This window comes from Macaca fascicularis, chromosome 1, assembly GCF_037993035.2.
Source record: "Macaca fascicularis isolate 582-1 chromosome 1, T2T-MFA8v1.1".
Lineage (NCBI taxonomy): Eukaryota > Metazoa > Chordata > Mammalia > Primates > Cercopithecidae > Macaca > Macaca fascicularis.
Genome location: NC_088375.1, coordinates 218,651,232 through 218,670,990, shown reverse-complemented (window position 1 = coordinate 218,670,990; position 19,759 = coordinate 218,651,232). Strand labels below are relative to the sequence as shown.

At 49.6% G+C, this 19,759-nt stretch overlaps 1 protein-coding gene across 19 annotated transcripts; it reads left to right on the top strand.

Annotated features, from left to right (window-relative positions):
- Window positions 1-1,419: 1,419 nt before the first annotated feature.
- Window positions 1,420-19,488, top strand: NECAP2 (NECAP endocytosis associated 2). 19 transcript variants are annotated; one of them, XR_012425521.1, is made up of 9 exons: window positions 1,420-1,531; window positions 4,325-4,425; window positions 8,589-8,693; window positions 8,780-8,861; window positions 9,809-9,917; window positions 10,816-10,932; window positions 12,463-12,640; window positions 16,735-16,810; window positions 18,253-19,488. XR_012425521.1 is itself a non-coding variant. In XM_005544658.3 (8 exons), exons 1-8 carry the CDS (start codon window positions 1,440-1,442, stop codon window positions 18,299-18,301), a joined length of 792 nt encoding a protein of 263 aa, XP_005544715.1. In that variant the 5' UTR covers window positions 1,420-1,439; the 3' UTR covers window positions 18,302-19,488. The 19 variants fall into 19 exon arrangements, 11 of the variants coding, with proteins under 11 accessions (XP_005544715.1, XP_015297604.1, XP_015297617.3 ...); XR_012425522.1 differs by having other exon boundaries at window positions 16,732-16,810; XR_012425534.1 differs by lacking the exon at window positions 8,780-8,861 and having other exon boundaries at window positions 16,732-16,810.
- The last annotated feature ends 271 nt before the right edge of the window (window positions 19,489-19,759 follow it).

Here is a 19,759-nt window from a genome sequence, read left to right as displayed (position 1 = left end):
GAGGCCAAATTGGGCGGATCACTTGAGGTCAGGAGTTCAAGACCAGCCTGGCCAACCTGGTGAAACCCCCATCTCTAACAACAACAAAAAAAATACAAAAACTAGCCAGGCGTGGTGGCGGGCGCCTGTAATCCCAGCTACTCGGGAGGCTGAAGCAGGAGAATCGCTTGAACCCGGGAGGTGGAGGTTGCAGTGAGCCGAGATTGCACCACTGCACTCCAGCCTGGGCGATAGAGTGAGACTTCGTCTGGGGAAAAAAAAAAAAAAAAAGTAAAAAGGAGGAGAGAGAGTGAGAGAGAAAAGGAAAGAAGGGGTGGGGAAAGTTTGGGGTATTCAGTGAGTCAGAGATTTGGGATCAGCTGCACCCTACACAGGGGCTGGTACATTGTAGGCCCTCAACTGGAGGAATGAATGAGAGAATGGTGGGAAAGGAGGGATTTTGAGAATTTGGCTATGGTAGGCATTGTATCTCCTAGAATATTCTGGGATAAATCTAAGACTAGAATTCTTCTTCTTCTTCTTCTTCTTTTTTTTTTTTTTTGAGACAGAGTCCTGCTCTGTCGCTCAGGCTGAGGTGCAGTGGCACAATTTCAGCTCACCACAACTTCCGCATCCCGGGTTCATGCTGTTCTAGTGCCTCAGCCTCCCAAGTAGCTAGGACTACAGACATACGCCACCAAGCCCGGCTAATTTTTGTATTTTTAGTAGAGACGGGGTTTCACCATGTTGGCCACGCTTGTCTCGAACTCCTGACCTCAGGTGATCCGCCCGCCTCAGCCTCCCAAAGTGCTGGGATTACAGGCGTGAGCCACTGCGCCCGGCCTGGAATTCTTCGTAAATTACTTGCGTTACCAAACTTTACTTCTTTGAATACAACTCGTTGTTGAGGTTTGGCCACACGGGGCTCTGAACACATAAGTGGGTTCCCATAGGGGAAGCATGGAGGGTGGTAAGGTAAGGGCATCCCCTTACTCTGGTGGGTCGGGGGGCCAGCTGACCCTTAGTCAGGAGAGGGAAGGATATTCAGGCAGAGGAGGCGCGGCAGCAAAGGCTGGAGGACAGAGATGCTGCAGTGTGGGCTACGGCTTTGCCTCTCGGCCAACTGGGCCCCAGGCCTAAGAACTGAAGCGATGGGGATGATCCACACCCAGACCATGGGATATGGAGGGGTCCATCTATGGCCGGCGCCGGTCTCTTTCTCTGCGTCCGACGGTGTCCCGAGGGAGAGAGAAGCGTCTGGAGGGAGAGAGAAGCCTCCGAAGGTCTCCCGCCGCGTGTCTTGAGCGGGGTTTCCAGCAGAGGGCGCACAAACGAGGCCGTGCTGAGGCCCGCGAACTGCCGCTCTAGCCGAAATCTGGTCACAGAGTCGCACCGCTTCCGTCCGTCGGACAGAGGAACGGTGGAAGGAGCCGGAAGTCCGGTGGGCTCCAGGCGTCGCGATGGAGGAGAGTGGGTACGAGTCGGTGCTCTGTGTCAAGCCTGACGTCCACGTCTACCGCATCCCTCCGCGGGCTACCAACCGTGGCTACAGGTGATTTCCCGCCGCCAGACTAGGCTAGCTCCGATTTAACTCTTTCTCCGCCACCCGGACACACCCACTGCGGGAACCGAGGACAGCCCTGGGCAGTTTTGGGGCGAGGGGGAGCTAATGCTGCTGCTTCTTCCAGTTCCAGGCCCGAGCAGGGAGGCGGACCCAGAGTTTCGCCCGTCTCAGTACGACGCGCGGAACTCCTGGCGGCAGGGAGGGCGTTAAAGCCGTATCTAGCGCTTAGGGACCCCGGTGGGCTGCCGGGTACCCTAAACTTGGTCGGGGGTGGTGATGTTACAGACGCTTCTCTTTCAGCGCTAACCGGTGGCCTTGAAGGGATCCTCGAAAAGCCTTAAGCGGGGAGGTCCCCTATCACAGACGGAAATACCCGAGAGGAGGGGAGGGAGCCCAGAGCCGGCTGAAAGGACCGGTCCCGGGGAGCTTTAAGCTGACGGTCAAAGCCTGGGGATCCCTTCCTACCCAGATCCCTTCGCACGAATTTCACCCTTGATCACAGCCTGGAGCAGTTGGGAGGACCCCATCTACATTTCTCTGATCTCTACCTGAGACGAATAAACACACACGCTTGTAAACATACAGAGTATCTCTGCAAGGGAACACAGGAAACTGCCCTAGGGGAGGGGAACCGCCCTTGGAAGGAGACTTCCTTTCCCTTTTGTACTGTTTGCATTTTACTACCCTTTGTATGTGTTATCTATCAAAACAAGACGAAAAATATTAAACGAAGCAACGATACACTTCATACAGTCACCCTGGCCTATGGCTATTTTGTGCCACTGAGTGGTGGTGAGGAGTGTTCATATTTGCGGGGGCCGGGGTGGCTATTGAAGGCGATGGTTGTCCAAGTTTTTCGGAAATACGGGATTGGCCTGCACCCCAAGAATGATGGAGCTTCCACATATCCTCTTGTTACTTTCCATTGTGTTACCGTGGGCTCATAGCTGATTTTATGGTGGAAAGATGTATTAGTGAACATTACATTCATGACATTTTAAAATAGTGTTAAAAACAACAGTAACCAAAATACATTTGTTTTCTGTCATCAAACTGTAGTTGGACCATCAAACCATTGATGGTCGTCTAGCCCTATCCTCTGTTGGGTCTTCTTTTTTTTTTTTTTTTTTTTTTTTTTTTTGAGACAGAGTTTCCCTCTTGTCCAGGCTAAGAGTGTAATGGCGCGCGATCTCGGCTCACTGCAACCTCCGCCTCCCGAATTCAAGCGATTTTCCTGCCTCAGCCTCCAGAGTAGCTGGGATTACAGCCATACACCACCACTACCGACTAATTTTGTGTTTTTAGTAGAGACGAGGTTTCTGCATGTTAGTCAGGCTGGTCTCGAACTCCCAACCTCAAGTGATCCTGATCCACTCGCCTCGGGCCTCCCAAAGTGCTTGGATTACAGGCATGAGCCACCACGCCCGGCCCCCTATTGGGTCTTTAGTAGGATGGGTTTGGTTCCTCTTGGTGCCCCAGAGAGTGAGGTTATGGATTGTCAGGGCTGGCTGGTTTAGCTTAGAGGAAACTACCAGTGCCTGCAATTAAGTCTTGGAGCTCTCCTTAGCCTGAATCTCAGGCCTAGTAAGAGGAACTGGAACTGAGTCTGCTGATTTGTGAGTTGACAATCTGCATTTGTGCAGCCCTCAAGATAGCCGCGTCCAGGGTTCTTGAGAACTGGCACAGGGACTTCCAAGAAAAGCCTCCTGGAAACACCTGCGGTTCTTGCTATTTGGGGATTTTACTGACCTTTTCTTAGAACTAAAATGTGAAGTTAATGCTTTAAAAGAGTCAAAACAGCTGGCTGTGGTGGCTCACGCCTGTAATCCCAACACTTTGGGATGCCTAGGTGGAAGGATCTCTTCAGCCTAAGACCTCAGGACCAGCCTGGACAACATAGTGAGAGCCTATCTCTATAATTTTTTTTTTTTTTTTTATTAGCCTGGTGTGTTGGTACACACCTGTAGTCCCAGCTCCTCAGGAGGCTGAGGTGGAAGGATCTCTTGGGCTCGGGAGGTTGAGGCTTCAGTGAGCTGTGATTGCACCACTGCGCTTCAGCCTGGGTGACAGAGTGAGACCCCATTTCAAACAAACCAGAGCCAAAAGAGGCATTGCTGTAAGTTCATGGTTTCCTGGGTTTCTTCCTAAGCTCCCATTCACTTTTCTGTTCTCCTTTTCTCTTCTGGTGATTGCTCCATGCTGACTTTTTCTTTCGAGATAGTCTCACTTTTCTCAAATGGTCACTCAGATCACTGCAGTCAAGCAATGTCAGAAACAGAATCAGGCCCCTGCAACTGCTGCTTCTATAGAAAGGAAACTGGAAGGAAGCCCTACTCGGAGGAGGACACTGTGGTCTAGAGAGGGGGTCACCAAGTGACAACCCACTGTATTTTTGTATGGTTCACACCTAAGAATGGTTTTTACATTTTTTAAATAGTTGGGAAAATTTTTAAAGGAGAGTATTTCATACTGGGAACATTATATGAATTTCAGATTTCAATGTCTACACTTCGATTGAAATACAGCTGTGCTCAGTAGAAAATAGTTGATACCTAAAGCATCACCACGTGCGTGTTCTGTACTGCTTTTACTCTACAGCAGCAGAGCGGCCTTGTTGTGACAGGCTGTGTGCCCTGCAAAGCCAAAGATATTTACTGTCTTACTCTTGACAGAAAATATTTGCCAACTCTTGGGCTAGAATAAGCAGCCCTTTCCATCCCCAGCATTGGGGTCACGCAGCAGGAGCCTCTGGCAGAGGTTCAGTGGTGTTTGTCCCCTTAGGGCCGCGGAGTGGCAGCTGGACCAGCCATCATGGAGTGGCCGGCTGAGGATCACTGCAAAGGGGCAGATGGCCTACATCAAGCTGGAGGACAGGACCTCAGGTAACCACAAGGGAGGCTGCACCTAGCTGAGGGGCTGCGCTCCCACTTTATGAAGGGAGAGGTGGTCTGGTCTGGCCAGGCTGCTCAGGGATCATGGGAACCTGTCCTGAAAATCAGAGACATGTGTGTACCTTTAAGCTGTACCTTTCCCCCACCTTAGTTGTAGAAAGTACTGTCTCCAGGTGTAAAAACAAGTATTTCATGTCAAACACCAGTTCCTTTTAGGAGTCCTCAGGAAAATGTGGAGGCCAAGGAGAGGAGACCACAGCTTGGTCCTGGTAGGAAGTAGGAAGCCCTGGAAGTGGCCTTGAAGACAGGCGGGTGAGGATGCACAGCTCTCTGCTGCTGGGCTCTGCTTCCTACTGAGGAATTGTTTATCAACGCAGCGGTAACTCCCAGAGCTGACCACACCCATTAACTGAAGAAGCTGGAAACTGTCTTACTCAGCTCTTTCTGTAGTGAGAGGACAAGCCGAGCTGGGTTGTGTTGGGGTCAGGTGGCAGAGATCGTCTTGGGGGAAACTTCAGAAGTGCTGGGCCACCAGTGCATCTGGGTGAGCTGTGGAGGGCAGTGTGCCTGAAATCCCCCTGCTGAGACCCCGAGTGGGGTCGGACACAGTGCCTGCTCAGTCAGGTGCCACAACATTCGGTCATTTATTTTGTGTAATGTGTAGAGATTTTCCTTTGTAGAGCAGAAGAAAGTGCAAAAGTTCAGAGACAGAACTGGCTGCCTCTTCTCAGAACTATGTTCTGCCTGAGCTGCTGGACGTGGGGTGAGCCACATGACCTCTGGAGCCTTGGCCTCCTCCTTGTTGAAATGGGGATCATATTAGTTCCTCCTTCATAAGACTGTTGGAGGATAGGAAGTGAGCGGATATTTCTCTAATTGCTTTATGGACTGCGAGGCAACCCAAAGCGTTGATTTGTTCTTTGGGAACTTGGGTATTGGCGGCAGAGGAGTTTGAAGAGGCAGCTGCCATGGCCAGGCCAGAGAATTTTAGCTGGAGAATTGCTGTGACATCCCAGGTAGTGTCATAAGAGAATGGTACCACCTGTTGTTCTCTGGGGAATTTGGTAACTGTGACTTTATTTATTTGAAAAAAATTTTTTTTTTTAGATGGAGTCTTGCTTGGTCATCCAGGCTGGAGTGCAGTGGCACGATCTCGGCTCACTGCAACCTCCGCCTCACGGGTTCAAGCAGTTCTCTGCCTCAGCCTCCCGAGTAGCTGGGATTACAGGCACCCACCACCACGCCCAGCTAATTTTTTTGTGTGTGTTTTTAGTAGAGACGGAGTTTCACCATATTGGCCAGGCTGTTCTTGAACTCCTGACCTCGTGATGCGCCCGCCTTGGCCTCCCAAAGTGTTGGAATTACAGGTGTGAGCCACTGTGCCCCGGCCAGCTGTGACTTTAACATGACTCCCTAATGTAACAGCCACTGCCTAGGGCTGAGCCTCCCCTGTGGGACCCACCCCAAGGTGCTCTTAGCTCAAGGTCATGGCTGGGTCATGTTAGTCTCTAACTTTCCCATGAGGTGATGAGCATATCACTCTAGGCCAGGCTTTCTCAGCTTCAGCACTGTTGACACTTGGGACCAGATGAGTCTTTGTTTTGGGGAGCTGTGGAGCCCAATGAGGATATTTTACAGCATTCTTGGCCTCTGTCTAGCAGATGTCAGTAGCACCCCCCAAGTTGTGACGATCAAAATTATCTCTAGACATTGCCAGATGTCTCTTGGGGACAGGGGAGCAAAATCACCCCGATTGAGAATTACTGCTCTAGGCTGAAGGCATCTTGGTAAGGTTGGAACAGAAGGCAGATAAATTGACAAGAAACTGCAGACTCTAGGGCTGTTGGTTTTGAATCAGTTCAGCCTTGATTACAAAATTACCTCTAGCCCCGGCACGTAGCTCATGCCTGTAATCCCCTCACTTTAGGAGGCCAAGACAGGTGGATCGCTTGAGCCCAGGAATTCCAGAGCAGCCTGGGCAATATGACAAAACCTTGTCTCTAATAAAAATGCAAAAATTAGCCAGGTGTAGTGGTGGACACCTGTAATCCCAACTACTTGGGAGGCTAAGGCACAAGAATCACTCGAACCAAGGAGGTAGAGGTTGCAGTGAGCCGAGATTGCACCATTGCACTCTAGCATGGGTGACAGAGCAAGACTGTCTCAAAAAGAAAACAAAAAGAAAATAAAACAGGCCAGGCACGGTGGCTCACCCGCCTGTAATCCCAGCACTTTGGGAGGCCAATGCGGGCAGATCATCTGAGGTCGGGGGTTCGAGACCAGCCTGACCAACACGGAGAAACCTCGTCTGTACTAAAAATACAAAATTAGCCGGGCATGGTGGCGCATGCTTGTAAACACAGCTACTCGGGAGGTTGAGGCAGGAGAATCGCTTGAACCTGGGAGGCAGAGGTTGCAGCGAGGTGAGATTGTGCCATTGCACTCCATCCTGGGCAATAAGAGTGAAACTTTGCCTTGGAAAAAAAAAAACCAACCAACCCAAAAAACAAAGTTCTCTCTAAACCACAGGATTCAATAGAAGATATTTGATTAAATACTTAAAGCACCAGCCAGGTATGGTGACTCATGCTTCTAATCCCAGCACTTTGGGAGGCCGAGGTGGGAGGATGGCTTGAGACCAGGAGTTAGAGACCAGCCTGGGCAACATATGAAGACCCTGTCTCTAACAAAAGAAATTGAGTGGGCATGCTGGCATATGCCTGTATTCCTAGCTACGTGAGAGGCTGAAGCAGGAAGATTACTTGAGCCCAGGAGTTTGAGGCTGCTGTGAGCTATGATGCACTGCACATTGCACTTCAATCTGGGCAACAGAGCCCAGACCCTGTTTCTTTTTTTTTTTTGTCACCTTGGCTGGAGTGCAGTGGCACAATCTCAGCTCACTGCAGCCTCCAACTCCTGGGGTCAGGGATCCTCCTGCCTCAGCCTCCCAGGGAGCTGGAACTAAATGTGCGTGCCACCATGCCTGGCTTATTTTTATATTTTTTCTAGAGACCAGGTTTCACCATCTTGCTCATGCTAGTCTCAAATTCCTGGGCTCGGCCGGGCGCAGTGGCTCACGCCTGTAATCCCAGCACTTTGGGAGGCCGAGGTGGGCGGATCACCTGAGGTCAGGAGTTCAAGACCAGCCTGGCCAACATGATGAAACACTGTCTCTACAAAAAATACAAAAATTAGCTGGGTGTGGAGGTGCATGCCTGTAATTCCAGCTGCTTGGGAGGCTGAGGCAGGAGAATCACTTGAACCTGGGAGGTGGAGGTTGCAGTGAGCCGAGATCGCGCTGCTGCACTCCAGCCTGGGCGACAGAGGGAGACTCTATCTCAGGCAAAAAAAAAAAAAAAGGGTATAAATCAAATTCCTGGGCTCAAGCAATGCACCCCACCTCAGCCTCCCAAAGTGCTGGGACCACACCCAGTCCATGACCCTGTTTCTAAAAAAACAAAACAAAAAATACTAAAAGCAACAACAGACGTCAGCACATACGAAAAACTGATGCCAGTCATAAATGCTCGTGGAAATTTTATGTTGCGCTGCACCTGTCGAGTGCTGTAGTTGACAAGGTGATGTGTTTCACAAGGGCTCCTTTTAAAGCTAGTCATGCTTGCCCTGTCTCAGATTGAATTAAATCAGCCTGCTTCAGATTCCCTATGGGTGTGAAAACCTCCTCCCTTATTTCCTCGGGGCTTACTGGCTCCTCTTATAGTCCTGCCTCAGGTACTGGGCCTCTTCAGCAGGTGTGATTACCTAGGTCAGGGCTCACCTGTTCTAGGACACTCGGGGTTCAGGTAATATAAGTGGGTAAAGCAGATGGAATGGATGGGCTAGCAGCTCCAGCTGCTCAGGTTGGCTTGGACGCTCAGCCTTAATAGAGCTTAATTTTAAGAGAGACCAGGCAGAATACTAAACTGGGCTAGATTTGACCTGTAAGCTATCTCTGACTTAAGCCTTTCCTTAGTTATATTTTCTGTGTCTTCCTTTTAGCAAGAATGGATTTGATTTGAATTCCAGAGTAAGATTTGCCAATCTGTCCCAGCTGGCTAGAGATACCTTGCGGGAAAAAGGCCCAGTAGTCTGGTAGAAACACCTGGCTGGAAGGGGGCTCAGGGCTCAGCGCTCAACTTAATCTGTGCTTTCAGGGGAGCTGTTTGCTCAGGCCCCGGTGGATCAGTTTCCCGGCACAGCTGTGGAGAGTGTGACGGACTCCAGCAGGTACTTCGTGATCCGCATCGAAGATGGAAATGGTAGGCATGGGTCCTGGTGCTTCCTCCTCTTGGGAAAGGTTTTCTCAGCCTGTGGAAGGTGGGATTGATCATGTGTTGTCCCCCAGGGCGACGGGCGTTTATTGGAATTGGCTTCGGGGACCGAGGTGATGCCTTTGACTTCAATGTTGCATTGCAGGACCATTTCAAGTGAGTGGTTCTGGGAGACACATGCTCATGCCCCTCCCTTCTTTCCCTGGACAGAATGATCTCCCAGGTTAGGATACCCAAGTGGTTGTGTGTGATTTGTCTGGCAACGGAGACTCAGGAGAACCCAGGGCAAGCCACCTGTCTGCTCTGCCAATGTTCATCTCTGCTGTAAAGCCTTGTCCTTTACCCGAGGCCCATCTCTACCATCCCAGCCTTCGGGCCTGCCACCTGTCTTCCCTTACCAGGCCCCTGAGCAGTCAGAGTCCTCATCAGCCTCCTGTGGCCTTTCTGGGCCTGCTCCTCCATGTCATCAGTGGCGCTTGGATTCCTAGGGCACCCAGCAGATGCTCTGATGTCCTTTTCTGAAGCTAAGAGATAGGGCAGGAAGTCCTCCTCCACCATCTGCAGGGCTTGAACTCAGGCTGCCAGTGAGTGGGCTGTGCCCGGCCACTCATGTGGACGCTTCTGGCTCTTCCCTGACCTGGTGCTGCTGTGTGGTGTGGTATGGAGGGTGGGGGAGCTTTGTGTTGCCCTCTACTGGGTATCTGTCTTGTCTCCCTGTCTACCTTCTGAGTGTTTGAGGATGTGTAGAGACCGCATCTTAGTTCTTGTGCCACATGTTGTAGAGGGAAGGGCAGGCTCTCACATGTGTCCTAGAGACAGTGTTAGGACCCTCTACATGAGTGATCTCACTGAACTCGTAGCCATCTTGAAGACCTATAGAATTGTGGGCATATTTTGCTGACAAGGAAACCAATGTGCATGCAGCTACTTAAGTGTCAGAGCAGGATTTGAATTCAGGCCTCCCAAGCCTGCACTCTTTTTGCCACCCCGTCTCACTACGAGGCTCAGCCTGGACTGATGGCAGGCAGTAGTGAAGTGAGCTAGTGATTGCAGGGCAGCTGGTCTCTTTCTTCCTCACCTTTTTCCTCATGTTCTCTCCCCAGGTGGGTGAAACAGCAGTGTGAATTTGCAAAACAAGCCCAGAACCCAGACCAAGGCCCTAAATTGGACCTGGGCTTCAAGGAGGGCCAGACCATCAAGCTTAACATCGCAGTGAGTTCCACCCTTGCTTGACTGTGGTGGCCATGGTCACGTGATACTTGTGGCCACCCAGAGCCCATCGCTCTTCTTATGGTTCAGCTCCTTCAGTTCAGCAGATGTTTAGTGAGCATCTGCCTTGTGCCAGGTCCTGCACCAGGGGTGAACGAGAGACCTCTATTCTTGTGGAACTCAGAGTTAAACTGAGACAGGCAGGTAAAAATGTAATTACAACATGGCAGGAAAGGTTCCATAACTAAGGGATGCCCTGGGTGCCGTGGGCCCCTAGAGGAAGGGCATGCAGCCCATAGAGTTGGGAACCAAGTAAGGCTTACTGGGAGAAGGGACCTGTAGGCAAGGGAAGAGTGATCAAAGAGGACCAGCAGGTGCAAAGCCTCTGAGCTGAGAAGGAGCATCAGTCATTTGCTGCCGGAAGTGGTGCTTCTGTCCTAGCTATTAGAGTGCATCAGGAGGGACCCATGTGCTCATCCCAGGCTGTGTCTTGTATGAGGAAGATTTGGGAGAGTTCTGGCAGGAAGGCGTTGAGGTGGACACTGGGAGTCCTGGGCAGCTTCTGCTGATAGTGTTGTCCTGGCTCCTGTGTCTTTGTTCTGAGCTGCTCTACCTCTGGCTTCCCCCGGTCAGTTCCTGTTCATAGGAACAGGTTGGGCTGGGTTGCCTAAAGTTGACCTTTACCTGGCTGCAAGGGTGGAGAGGGGAGATGAGGTCAGACTTATGATTGGGGGCACCCAAGGACCAAGTGGATTGGTTTTTGTTTTTGCCAGGAATACTGTGTTGAGATGGATTTGTTTTTTGAAGAAGCTTTGTAACGCTAAAATAATGCTTTTCCTCTTTACTTACCATCTCTTTCTCCTCTTTTCTGCTTCGTGCTGGTGATTTGGGATCCTTGAAGTTGGCCAGCTGGCCCTTAAGAGAGAAATGCAAGTCCAATCCAGTGGACTGGTTGGGATGCGATTCTTTCTCTCGCTTGGAGGAAACTAACATTTAATGAGCACCAGCTGTGGGCCAGGTAGTGTTTTTAGGCGTTTCTCATGTGAATTAAACATCTCCCTTTCCTCTGTGAGATGAGGAAATGGAGGCTTAGGGATGGTTGGGGACTTGCCCAGGGTCACAGAGCTACAAATAACTGGCACATCTGTACTCACACTGAGGTCTTTGAGGTCTTTTGACTTCAGGGCTGGACTTACTATTCTATTAAGCTGCTGCTTTCCTTACAAGTAGGGAACATATTATCTTCATCTGTGTGACTTGTGCTGGTTTCTGGCTCATGCTTGGTGCTCAGTTTTTTTTTAAGCATTTTCTTGAAGTATAATATGCATGTAAAAAAGTGTACAAATCATAAGTGCAGAACTTAGTGAAATTTTAAAAACCTAATTTATAGGCCAGGAGTGGTGGCTCCTGCTTGTAATCCCAGCACTTTGGGAGGCCGAGGCGGGTGGATCACCTGAGGTCGGGAGTTCAAGACAACCCTTACCAACATGGAGAAACCCCGTCTCTACTAAAAATACAAAATTAGCCGGGCGTGGTGGTGCGCGCCTGTAATCCCAGCTACTCGGGAGGCTGAGGCAGGAGAATTGCTTGAACCCGGGAGGCGGAGGTTGTAGTGAGCCAAGATCAAGCCATTGTACTCCAGCCTGGGCAACAAAAGCAAAACTCTGGATCAAAAAAACAAAACAAAACAACCCAATTTATAAACTTGCACCTCGCTCAAGATGCAAAAGATAGTCAGCACTCTGGAAACACCTCTCCTGGCCCCTCCCAGTAACTACCCTGAGTAACCCTATACTGACTTCACATACTGTAGGTTTCATTTGTTCTTAACTTTCATAAGTTGAATCATACACCTAATCCTGTTTTGGGATGATTTCTTTCTCTTACTCAATGTAATTTTTGTAAGAGTCATCCATGGTGTTGTGTGTAGTTTGTTCATTCTCACTGTTGTGGCATGTACCATTGTGAGAATTCATCCAATTTATTTATGTTTTACTGATGATGGACATTTGGGTAGTTTCCAGTTTGGGGCGATTACAAATAGTGCTGTTGTAGATGTTTGAGTTCATGTCTTTTGGTGCATATATGTATGATTTCTGTTGGTTTATATCTAGGAGTGGAATTGCGGAGTCATAAGTTTAAGTTCCTATGTTGAGCTTTATAGATCCTTTCAAGTAATTTTTCAAAGTAGTTTTACCAGTTTACACTTCGATCAGCAGCACATGAATGGTTACTCCATGTCATAGTCAATACTTGATAATCTACATTTTAGCCATTCTGGTGAGTGTGTAATGGTTTATCATTATAGCTTTGATCTGCATTTCCCTGATGAATGAAGTGGGGTGCTGGGTTTTAAAATGGACCTTATTTGTGATAGATTCAGAATGATGATGCACTAAGTGTAGCTCATAACCATGCTAGGTAGGACCATCTTTTGGTTAGACAGATGTTAGGGCTCTGGGGTCACCTTGGCCCTCCTCGTGGGGTTTTCTGGTAGCACTGGGACTGCAGCAGAACTGGCTGATTTGCATTCCTCTTCCCTGTTTAGAACATGAAGAAGAAGGAAGGAGCAGCCGGGAATCCCCGAGCCCGGCCTGCCAGCACAGGAGGGCTGAGCCTGCTTCCCCCTCCCCCAGGGGGCAAAACCTCCACCCTGATCCCTCCCCCTGGGGAGCAGTTGGCTGTAGGGGGATCCCTCACCCAGCCAGCAGTTGCTCCCAGTTCAGGTTAGTGCTCAGTGGGCGACTGCTGGATCGGTACCTGTGTGCTCCTCTTCTCACTGGCAGCTGGGCCCCATGGTTTTCCCCCCGTCACACACGTGGATTGGTAATGTAGTACCTGTCCATGTCAAAGAAGAAAGGCGGGCACCCAAAGCTGATTCTGCACACGCTGGTAAGGGGCTCCTTCTAGTTGGCCTTTATGGCGTCTGCCTTCCCCTGAGAGGCCGGGGCTGGGATTTGTTTGTTACTGTGAAATCATCAACATGTCAGTTCCTGGTTCCCAGTGTGTGCTCAGTGGGTACTGAGTGAGTGGGTAATGGAGACACTGTCTCTGCTCACGTGTAGTGTGAGAGATGAGTCACAGCACAGAGACCAAATGTGTAGGCCTAGACCCACCATCAGCTAGTGTGATCTGGGGAGGTTTCATGGAAGAGGTGACATTGATCTGGACCTTGAAGGAGGCAGATAGAGTGGGAGTGGTTGGCATTCCAGGCAGAGAGAACATGAATGAGGCCAAGACTTTTAGACACCTGGTGTATTTAGGGAGATGGGTACAGCATAAGGTATGCCAAGGTGAGTGGTGGGAAATGAAATTTCGTTTGGAGTGAGCACCTCGGGTGTGGAAAGCTGAGAGCATTTGCCCCGGCAGCTTGTGCTGAGGAGCCCTTCGGAGACCCTGGGATCCTGGAAGTGAGTGTCTAGTGTCAGCCTCTGACCACGCTGGGGTGCCAGCCCTGTGCCTCTACCTCCCCACCCTGCCCAGCCCAGCTTGATGCTCCTGGCCTTCCCCGGGCTGGGCGATTGTTACCAGCCTGCCTTCTGCCCACAGCTCTCTCCAGCTTGCAGGCAGGAAGCCTTCCTGCTGTGCTGATTCCTAAGCATCCCCAACATCAGCTGCCCTATCTGGAGGTCAAGCTTTAGGCTTCAGCCCTGGGGGGAATACTCTAACCTGGAGAGTGGCAGAAGGGGCAGTCAGAGAGCCCGCCTGGTACTGGGAACTGTTCTTTTTTTTTGAGACTGAGTCTGGCTCTGTTGCCCAGGCTGGAGTGCAGTGGCCGGATCTCAGCTCACTGCAAGCTCCGCCTCCCGGGTTTACGCCATTCTCCTGCCTCAGCCTCCGGAGTAGCTGGGACCACAGGCGCCCGCCACCTCGCCCGGCTAGTTTTTTGTATTTTTTAGTAGAGACGGGGTTTCACCGTGTTAGCCAGGATGGTCTCGATCTCCTGACCTTGTGATCCGCCCGTCTCAGCCTCCCAAAGTGCTGGGATTACAGGCTTGAGCCACCGTGCCCGGCTTGGGAACTGTTCTTTAAGCGTTATTTCTCAGAGTGGGGTCATAGGACCACTTGCCTTGGCATCGCTGGGGGATAGGGGCAGGAATCTGCATTCTTATGTCTATTCTTTTTTTTTTTTTTTTTGAGATGGAGTCTTTTTACTCTTGTTGCCCAGGCTGGAGTGCAATGGCATGATCTCGGCTCACCGCAACCTCTGCCTCCTGGGTTCAGGTGATTCTCCTGCCTCAGCCTCTCGAGTAGCTGGGATTACAGGCATGCGCCTCCACACCCAGCTAATTTTGTATTTTTGGTAGAGACGGGGTTTCTCCATGTTAGTCAGACTGGTCTTGAACTCCCGACCTCAGGTGATCCGCCCGCCTTGGCCTCCCAAAGTGCCAGGATTATAGGCGTGAGCCACTTTGTCCAGGCCTTATGTCTATTCATGTTTGTGTGTTGACTAAAGTCTGAGAGCTACTACCTTAGGCCATCCCTTGGTTGCTGATGGTTATTTATTTATTTATTTATTTGAGATGGAGTCTTGCTCTGTCACCCAGGCTGGAGAGCAGTGGCATGTTCTCGGCTCACCACAACCTCTGACTCCTGGGGTCAAGTGATTCTCCTGCTTCAGCTTCCCGAGTAGCTGAGATTACAGGCATGTGCCACCACACCCACCTAAGTTTTATATTTTTAGTAGAGGCAGGGTTTCACCATGTTGGTCAGGATGGCCTCGATCTCCTGACCTTGTGATCTGCCCACCTCAGCCTCCCAAAGTGCTGGGATTACAGGCATGAGCCACCACACCTGGCCTTGCTGATTCATTTTTAACAGCATTTTAATTTTAATATGGTGTGCTTGCTGTGTGCCGGGTAAAGTTCTAGGCAACTGGCAGGTGTAGCATCAAGTTTTAGTTCTCAAGGGCTTGTGTTCTGGTGTCTGAGACAGGCAGTTAGCATGTCTACAAACAAAATGGTGTCAGATAATAAGTCATAAATAGCAACATTTATGAAGCACTTACTATATGAGCGATATGGTTGGGTTCAAATTTTAGCTTACCAGCTTTGTGATCTTTATTAATTAATTTATTTTTATTTTTTTATTTTTGAGATGGAGTTTTGCTCTTGTTGCATAGGCTGGAGTGTGACGGCATGATCTCAGCTCACCGCAGCCTCTGCCTCCCAGGTTCAAGTGATTCTCCTGCTTCAGCCTCCTGAGTAGCTGGAATTACAGGCATGTACCACCACGGCTGGCTAATTTTGTGTTTTTAGTAGAGACGGGGTTTCTCCATGTTGGTCAGGCTGGTCTTGAACTCCTGACCTCAGGTGATCCTCCCGCCTTGGCCTCCCAAAGTGCTGCAATTACAGGCATGAGCCACCATGCCTGGCCTACTTATTTATTTTTAAGATGGAGTCTTACTCTGTCGCTCAGTCTGGAGAGCAGTGGCATGATCTCAGCTCACGGCAACCTCCACCTCCTGGGTTCAAGCAATTCTCCTGCCTCAGCCTCCCAAGTAGCTGGCATTACAGCTGTGCACCACCATGCCTGGCTAATTTTTGTATTTTTAGTAGAGACAGGGGTTTCACCATGTTGGCCAGGCTGGTCTCAAACTCCTGACCTCAGGTGATCCACCTGCTTTGGCCACCCAAAGTGCTGGGATTACAGGCTGAGCCACTGTGCCCAGCCCAGTTTTGTGATCTTTAGAAAATCACTTCTCCATGCCTCATTTTTCTCATCTGTAGGATAGGGGAAGTAATGATACTTAAAATATAGGTTTCTTGTGAGGATCAAATAAACTAATCTATGTATAGCACTTAGAACAATTTTTGGAACATTCTAAGTGCTTACTGAATGTTAGCTCTCATTTTATTCATATCGTTATTGCCACTATATGCTGGACCTGTTCTAAGCATTCCATGGGTATTTAATCCTCACACCAGTCCTATGGAGTAGTTCTGTTATTTTCACCATTTTAGAGGTAGGAGAATGGAAACTGAAATGACCTGCACAGTCACATGGCTCGTCCCAATCTCTTTTCCTAGAGGCTGGGGTGAGGTTCACAGAAGATAATGTGCCTTGAGCACTTGGTGAGCATTGAGGGCCCTAGTTTTATCTGTTCTCCTGGCCCAGAGCAGATTAGAAATAGCAAATTAATGTGAAGGCGGTGTGGCAAACACAGGCCCTTCAGAAGGGACAGATGGCAGCACTGGGGGAGGTGCCAGAAAAGCACAAGAGCAGGCATTGTAGCCCCATGGTGTCACCCACCTTGGTGGAGAGATAGGAATGCGCTTCTGTGTGAGCTCTTGGGAACGCTCTTCCTGACCCCTAACCAGTTTGGGGCCTGGGACTCGGCACGTGGCTGGCACATAATGTTCTCAGCTAGTTGATCCAGACATGGTAGTGCAGGCTTGATATGAAGATGATCTTGCAGTTTTGTTGGACATTCTCCGTTCAAGAAGCTGAGCCAGGTTATAGTAAATTTTAAATAGATTTCAACATGAACGGTTGATAACAAAGTCAGCTTCAGGTGTGCATGATAGATGACGTGAGACTAACCCCAACTCCGCCGGCACCCCTCCTTCCACCTTGTGTGTGGCTTTCCGCTTTTTCTCCAGAGCCCTCAAGGGCTGGTGGGAAGATGCTGGAAGTGTGGCAACCCAGTGGTGTTTTGTTGCCCAAAAACTTGTCTTCGTGTGGCTTTCCCAGCTACCTGGTGTCATGAGACTGTTCACTGAGTCTTATGATTTGGTCATGGAAACAACCAGAAAGAGAGGTATCTGACTCCTCTGTCCCCTCTTCTCTTCCTATGGGTCGGACTCGGGAACATCAGTAGGAGGTGCTCCTGTACCCTGGCCACAGCCCAAGCCTGCCACCGCTGACATCTGGGGAGACTTTACCAAATCTACAGGGTGAGGAGGGCCATGTTCTGTTGGGGACTGGGGCCAGGGCCATTGCTCTACAAACCTTGTATTGTTCCACATGCCTGCCTTCTGGTGTTAGGATTAGGAGTAACAGTTTTAATTTGGATGTTTTCTTTTCTTTTTTTTTTCCTTTTTTTTTTTTTGAGAGGGAGTTTCGCTCTTGTTGCCCAGGCTGGAGTGCAATGGCATGATCTTGACTCACTGTAAACTCTGCCTTTCAGGTTCAGGCAGTCCGCCTACCTCAGCCTCCCAGAGTGCTGGGATTACAGGCATGAACTACCGTGCCCGGCCCAAAATACAGTAATTATTGATTGCTGAAAATGTCAAATTCTAGAAAACGCAGCATTCTTACATGTAATGTTAACATCGTTCTTAAACAGCTTTTAGCCTAAGATTCATTTGAGGAGTCCGATTTTTCCCACAATAGACAGTTCTGATGATTTAGATGATTCTGGAATAACTCCAAGAACAGTTTTTGTATTTTATATTTTATTTTCACATTGAAAATCAGTCAGATTTGCTTCAGCCTCAAAGAGCGTATTTATGTAAAATTAAATGAGGGCTGGCAGTGAGCTGCGCTCTTTTTTTCTTTTTTTTTTTTGAGATGGAGTCTCGCTCTGTCACCCAGGCTGGAGTGCAGTGGCTCTATCTCGGCTCACTGCAAGCTCCGCCTCCCGGGTTCACGCCATTCTCCTGCCTCAGCCTCCCGAGTAGCTGGGACTACAGGCGCCCGCCACCTCGCCCGGCTAGTTTTTTTTCTACTTTTTTAGTAGAGACGGGGTTTCAGCGTGTTAGCCAGGATGGTCTCGATCTCCTGACCTCGTGATCCGCCCGTCTCGGCCTCCCAAAGTGCTGGGATTACAGGCTTGAGCCACCGCGCCCGGCCTGCTCTTTTTTTCTAGATGGGAAAGGGGTTAAGCCTCTTTGGCCAGGCGTGTTGGCTCACACCTGTAATCCCAGCACTTTGGGAGGCTGAAGCAGGCAGATCACTAGAGGCCAGAAGTTCGAGACCAGCCTGGGCAACATGGCAAAACCCTGTCTCTACTAAAAGAAATACAAAATTAACCGGTCATGTAGTTCCAGCTACTAGGGAGGCTGAGGTAGGAGGATCGTTTGAGCTCAAGAGGTTGAGGCTGCAGTTAGCCTTGAGTGTGCCACTGCATTGCAGCCTGGGTGACAGTGAGACCCTGTCTCAAAAAAACCAAAACAAAACAAAACCACACACAAAAATGATAAATACAGTTACATTATTTAAAAAAAAAATTGAGGGCCAGATTTGGTCTCTGTGCCAAAGTTTGCTGACTGCTGCTTTAGAACATTTAGGAACTGGCTTCTTAGAGCTTTTTCTGTCCAGAGAGAAACCACCTTTTATCTGCTTTGGATTTTCAAAGATCTGAACTCCCCCACCCTTCCCTGTCTTCTCTTTACAGATCAACTTCCAGCCAGACCCAGCCCGGCACAGGCTGGGTCCAATTCTGACCTGAGCACAATTTTTCCTCATGTGACTTCTGGGAAGGAGCTCCCTCGTCTGGGCCAAAGGAAGGAGGGAGAAGCACTCCTCAGCTGGCCTGTGTTTGGAGTATGAATCTCTTCTCTCCTTGTTTGGCTCTGTTGACAAACTGGGCATGTTGGGCAGTAAATTGGCACCATGTCACACTGTTTCCTGGGATTCAAGTATGCAACCAGAACACAGGAGAAGAAAAGCTCCAGGATCCTTGTCCCCATCTGTCCTCTTGACATGAGAGAGACTCTTGAGACTTCTTCCATTGCAATGACCCCTATTAAACACAAGCCCCCAAAGCAAAAGAATAGGTTAAGTTTGCTGCCTGGATTCAGACCAGCCCTTCCCAGGGTCTACAGGTGTCATGTGATCACTGTTCAGCGGGAGGCTTTCTGTACCCACACTGGCTGTAGCCACTTCAGTCCATCTGCCCTCCAGAGGAGGGGTTTCTTCCTGATGTTTAGCAGGTTTAGAGGCTGCAGCTTGAGCTCACAATCAGGAGGGAAACTGGAAGGATTAGCAGCTTTTGAAAATGTTTAAATATTTTGCTTTGCTAATGTGCTGATCCGTACTAACTCATCTTTGCAAAGGGAACTGCTCCTTCAGCGTGCCGCAGCAGGGGCCTCTGAAGGGATTCCTCACTGTGTGCAGCTGCCCTGAGCTTGAGGCAGCAGTGTTCATCTCTGGCCGGTTGTCTGGTTCCCATGTATTCTCGGCCAGGTAGGCAACACAGAGCCAGGGCGGGTGCTGGAAGCCAGACGGAACAGTGTTGGGGCAGGAAGGTGGAAGCTGTTGTCATGGGGCTGTGGGAGTCCGCACTCTGTCTGCTGGTGGCGCTCTCGGCTCGCAGGTTCACAGTGCCGCTCCTGGCAGACTTGCGTTTTCTCTTTGGTGGTTTCTAAAGTGCCTTATCTGCAAACAATTTCTTTTCTCCTTCAGGAACTGTGAATGACTAGCAGAAGGAGCTCAGTAAACTAGACGTCCAGGGTTGCTTGGTTTACTGGTTTATAAGAAATCTGAAAGCACCTCTGAAATTCCTTTTATTAACTCACCTCTCAGTTGAAAGATTTCATTTTTGAAGGGTCAAGACCATGAACTGAAAAAAGTGTTGGCCTTTTTGCGGGACCAGATTTTTAAGATAAAATAAATGTTTTTACTTCTGTCATTGTATGTGAAAGATGAATGTGTTTCTGGCCGCGTGTCTGCTATACTCTTCAGGGTGCCACAGCTAGACTCATGGCCACTCTCTCACCACTGACCAAGTGTCCAGATTGAAAGTTCAGGGCTGGGGTATGAGGCTGGCCCAAGTGAGGAAATGCAACCCTGTTGTCTAAGGCAATCGGTACCTTCTCTCCTGTGTTCTCTAGGATAGTACGGTCTTTTCATCATCCTTTGGGTGATGTGAAAGTACTTACTTGAATCACTTTGTGTGGGGC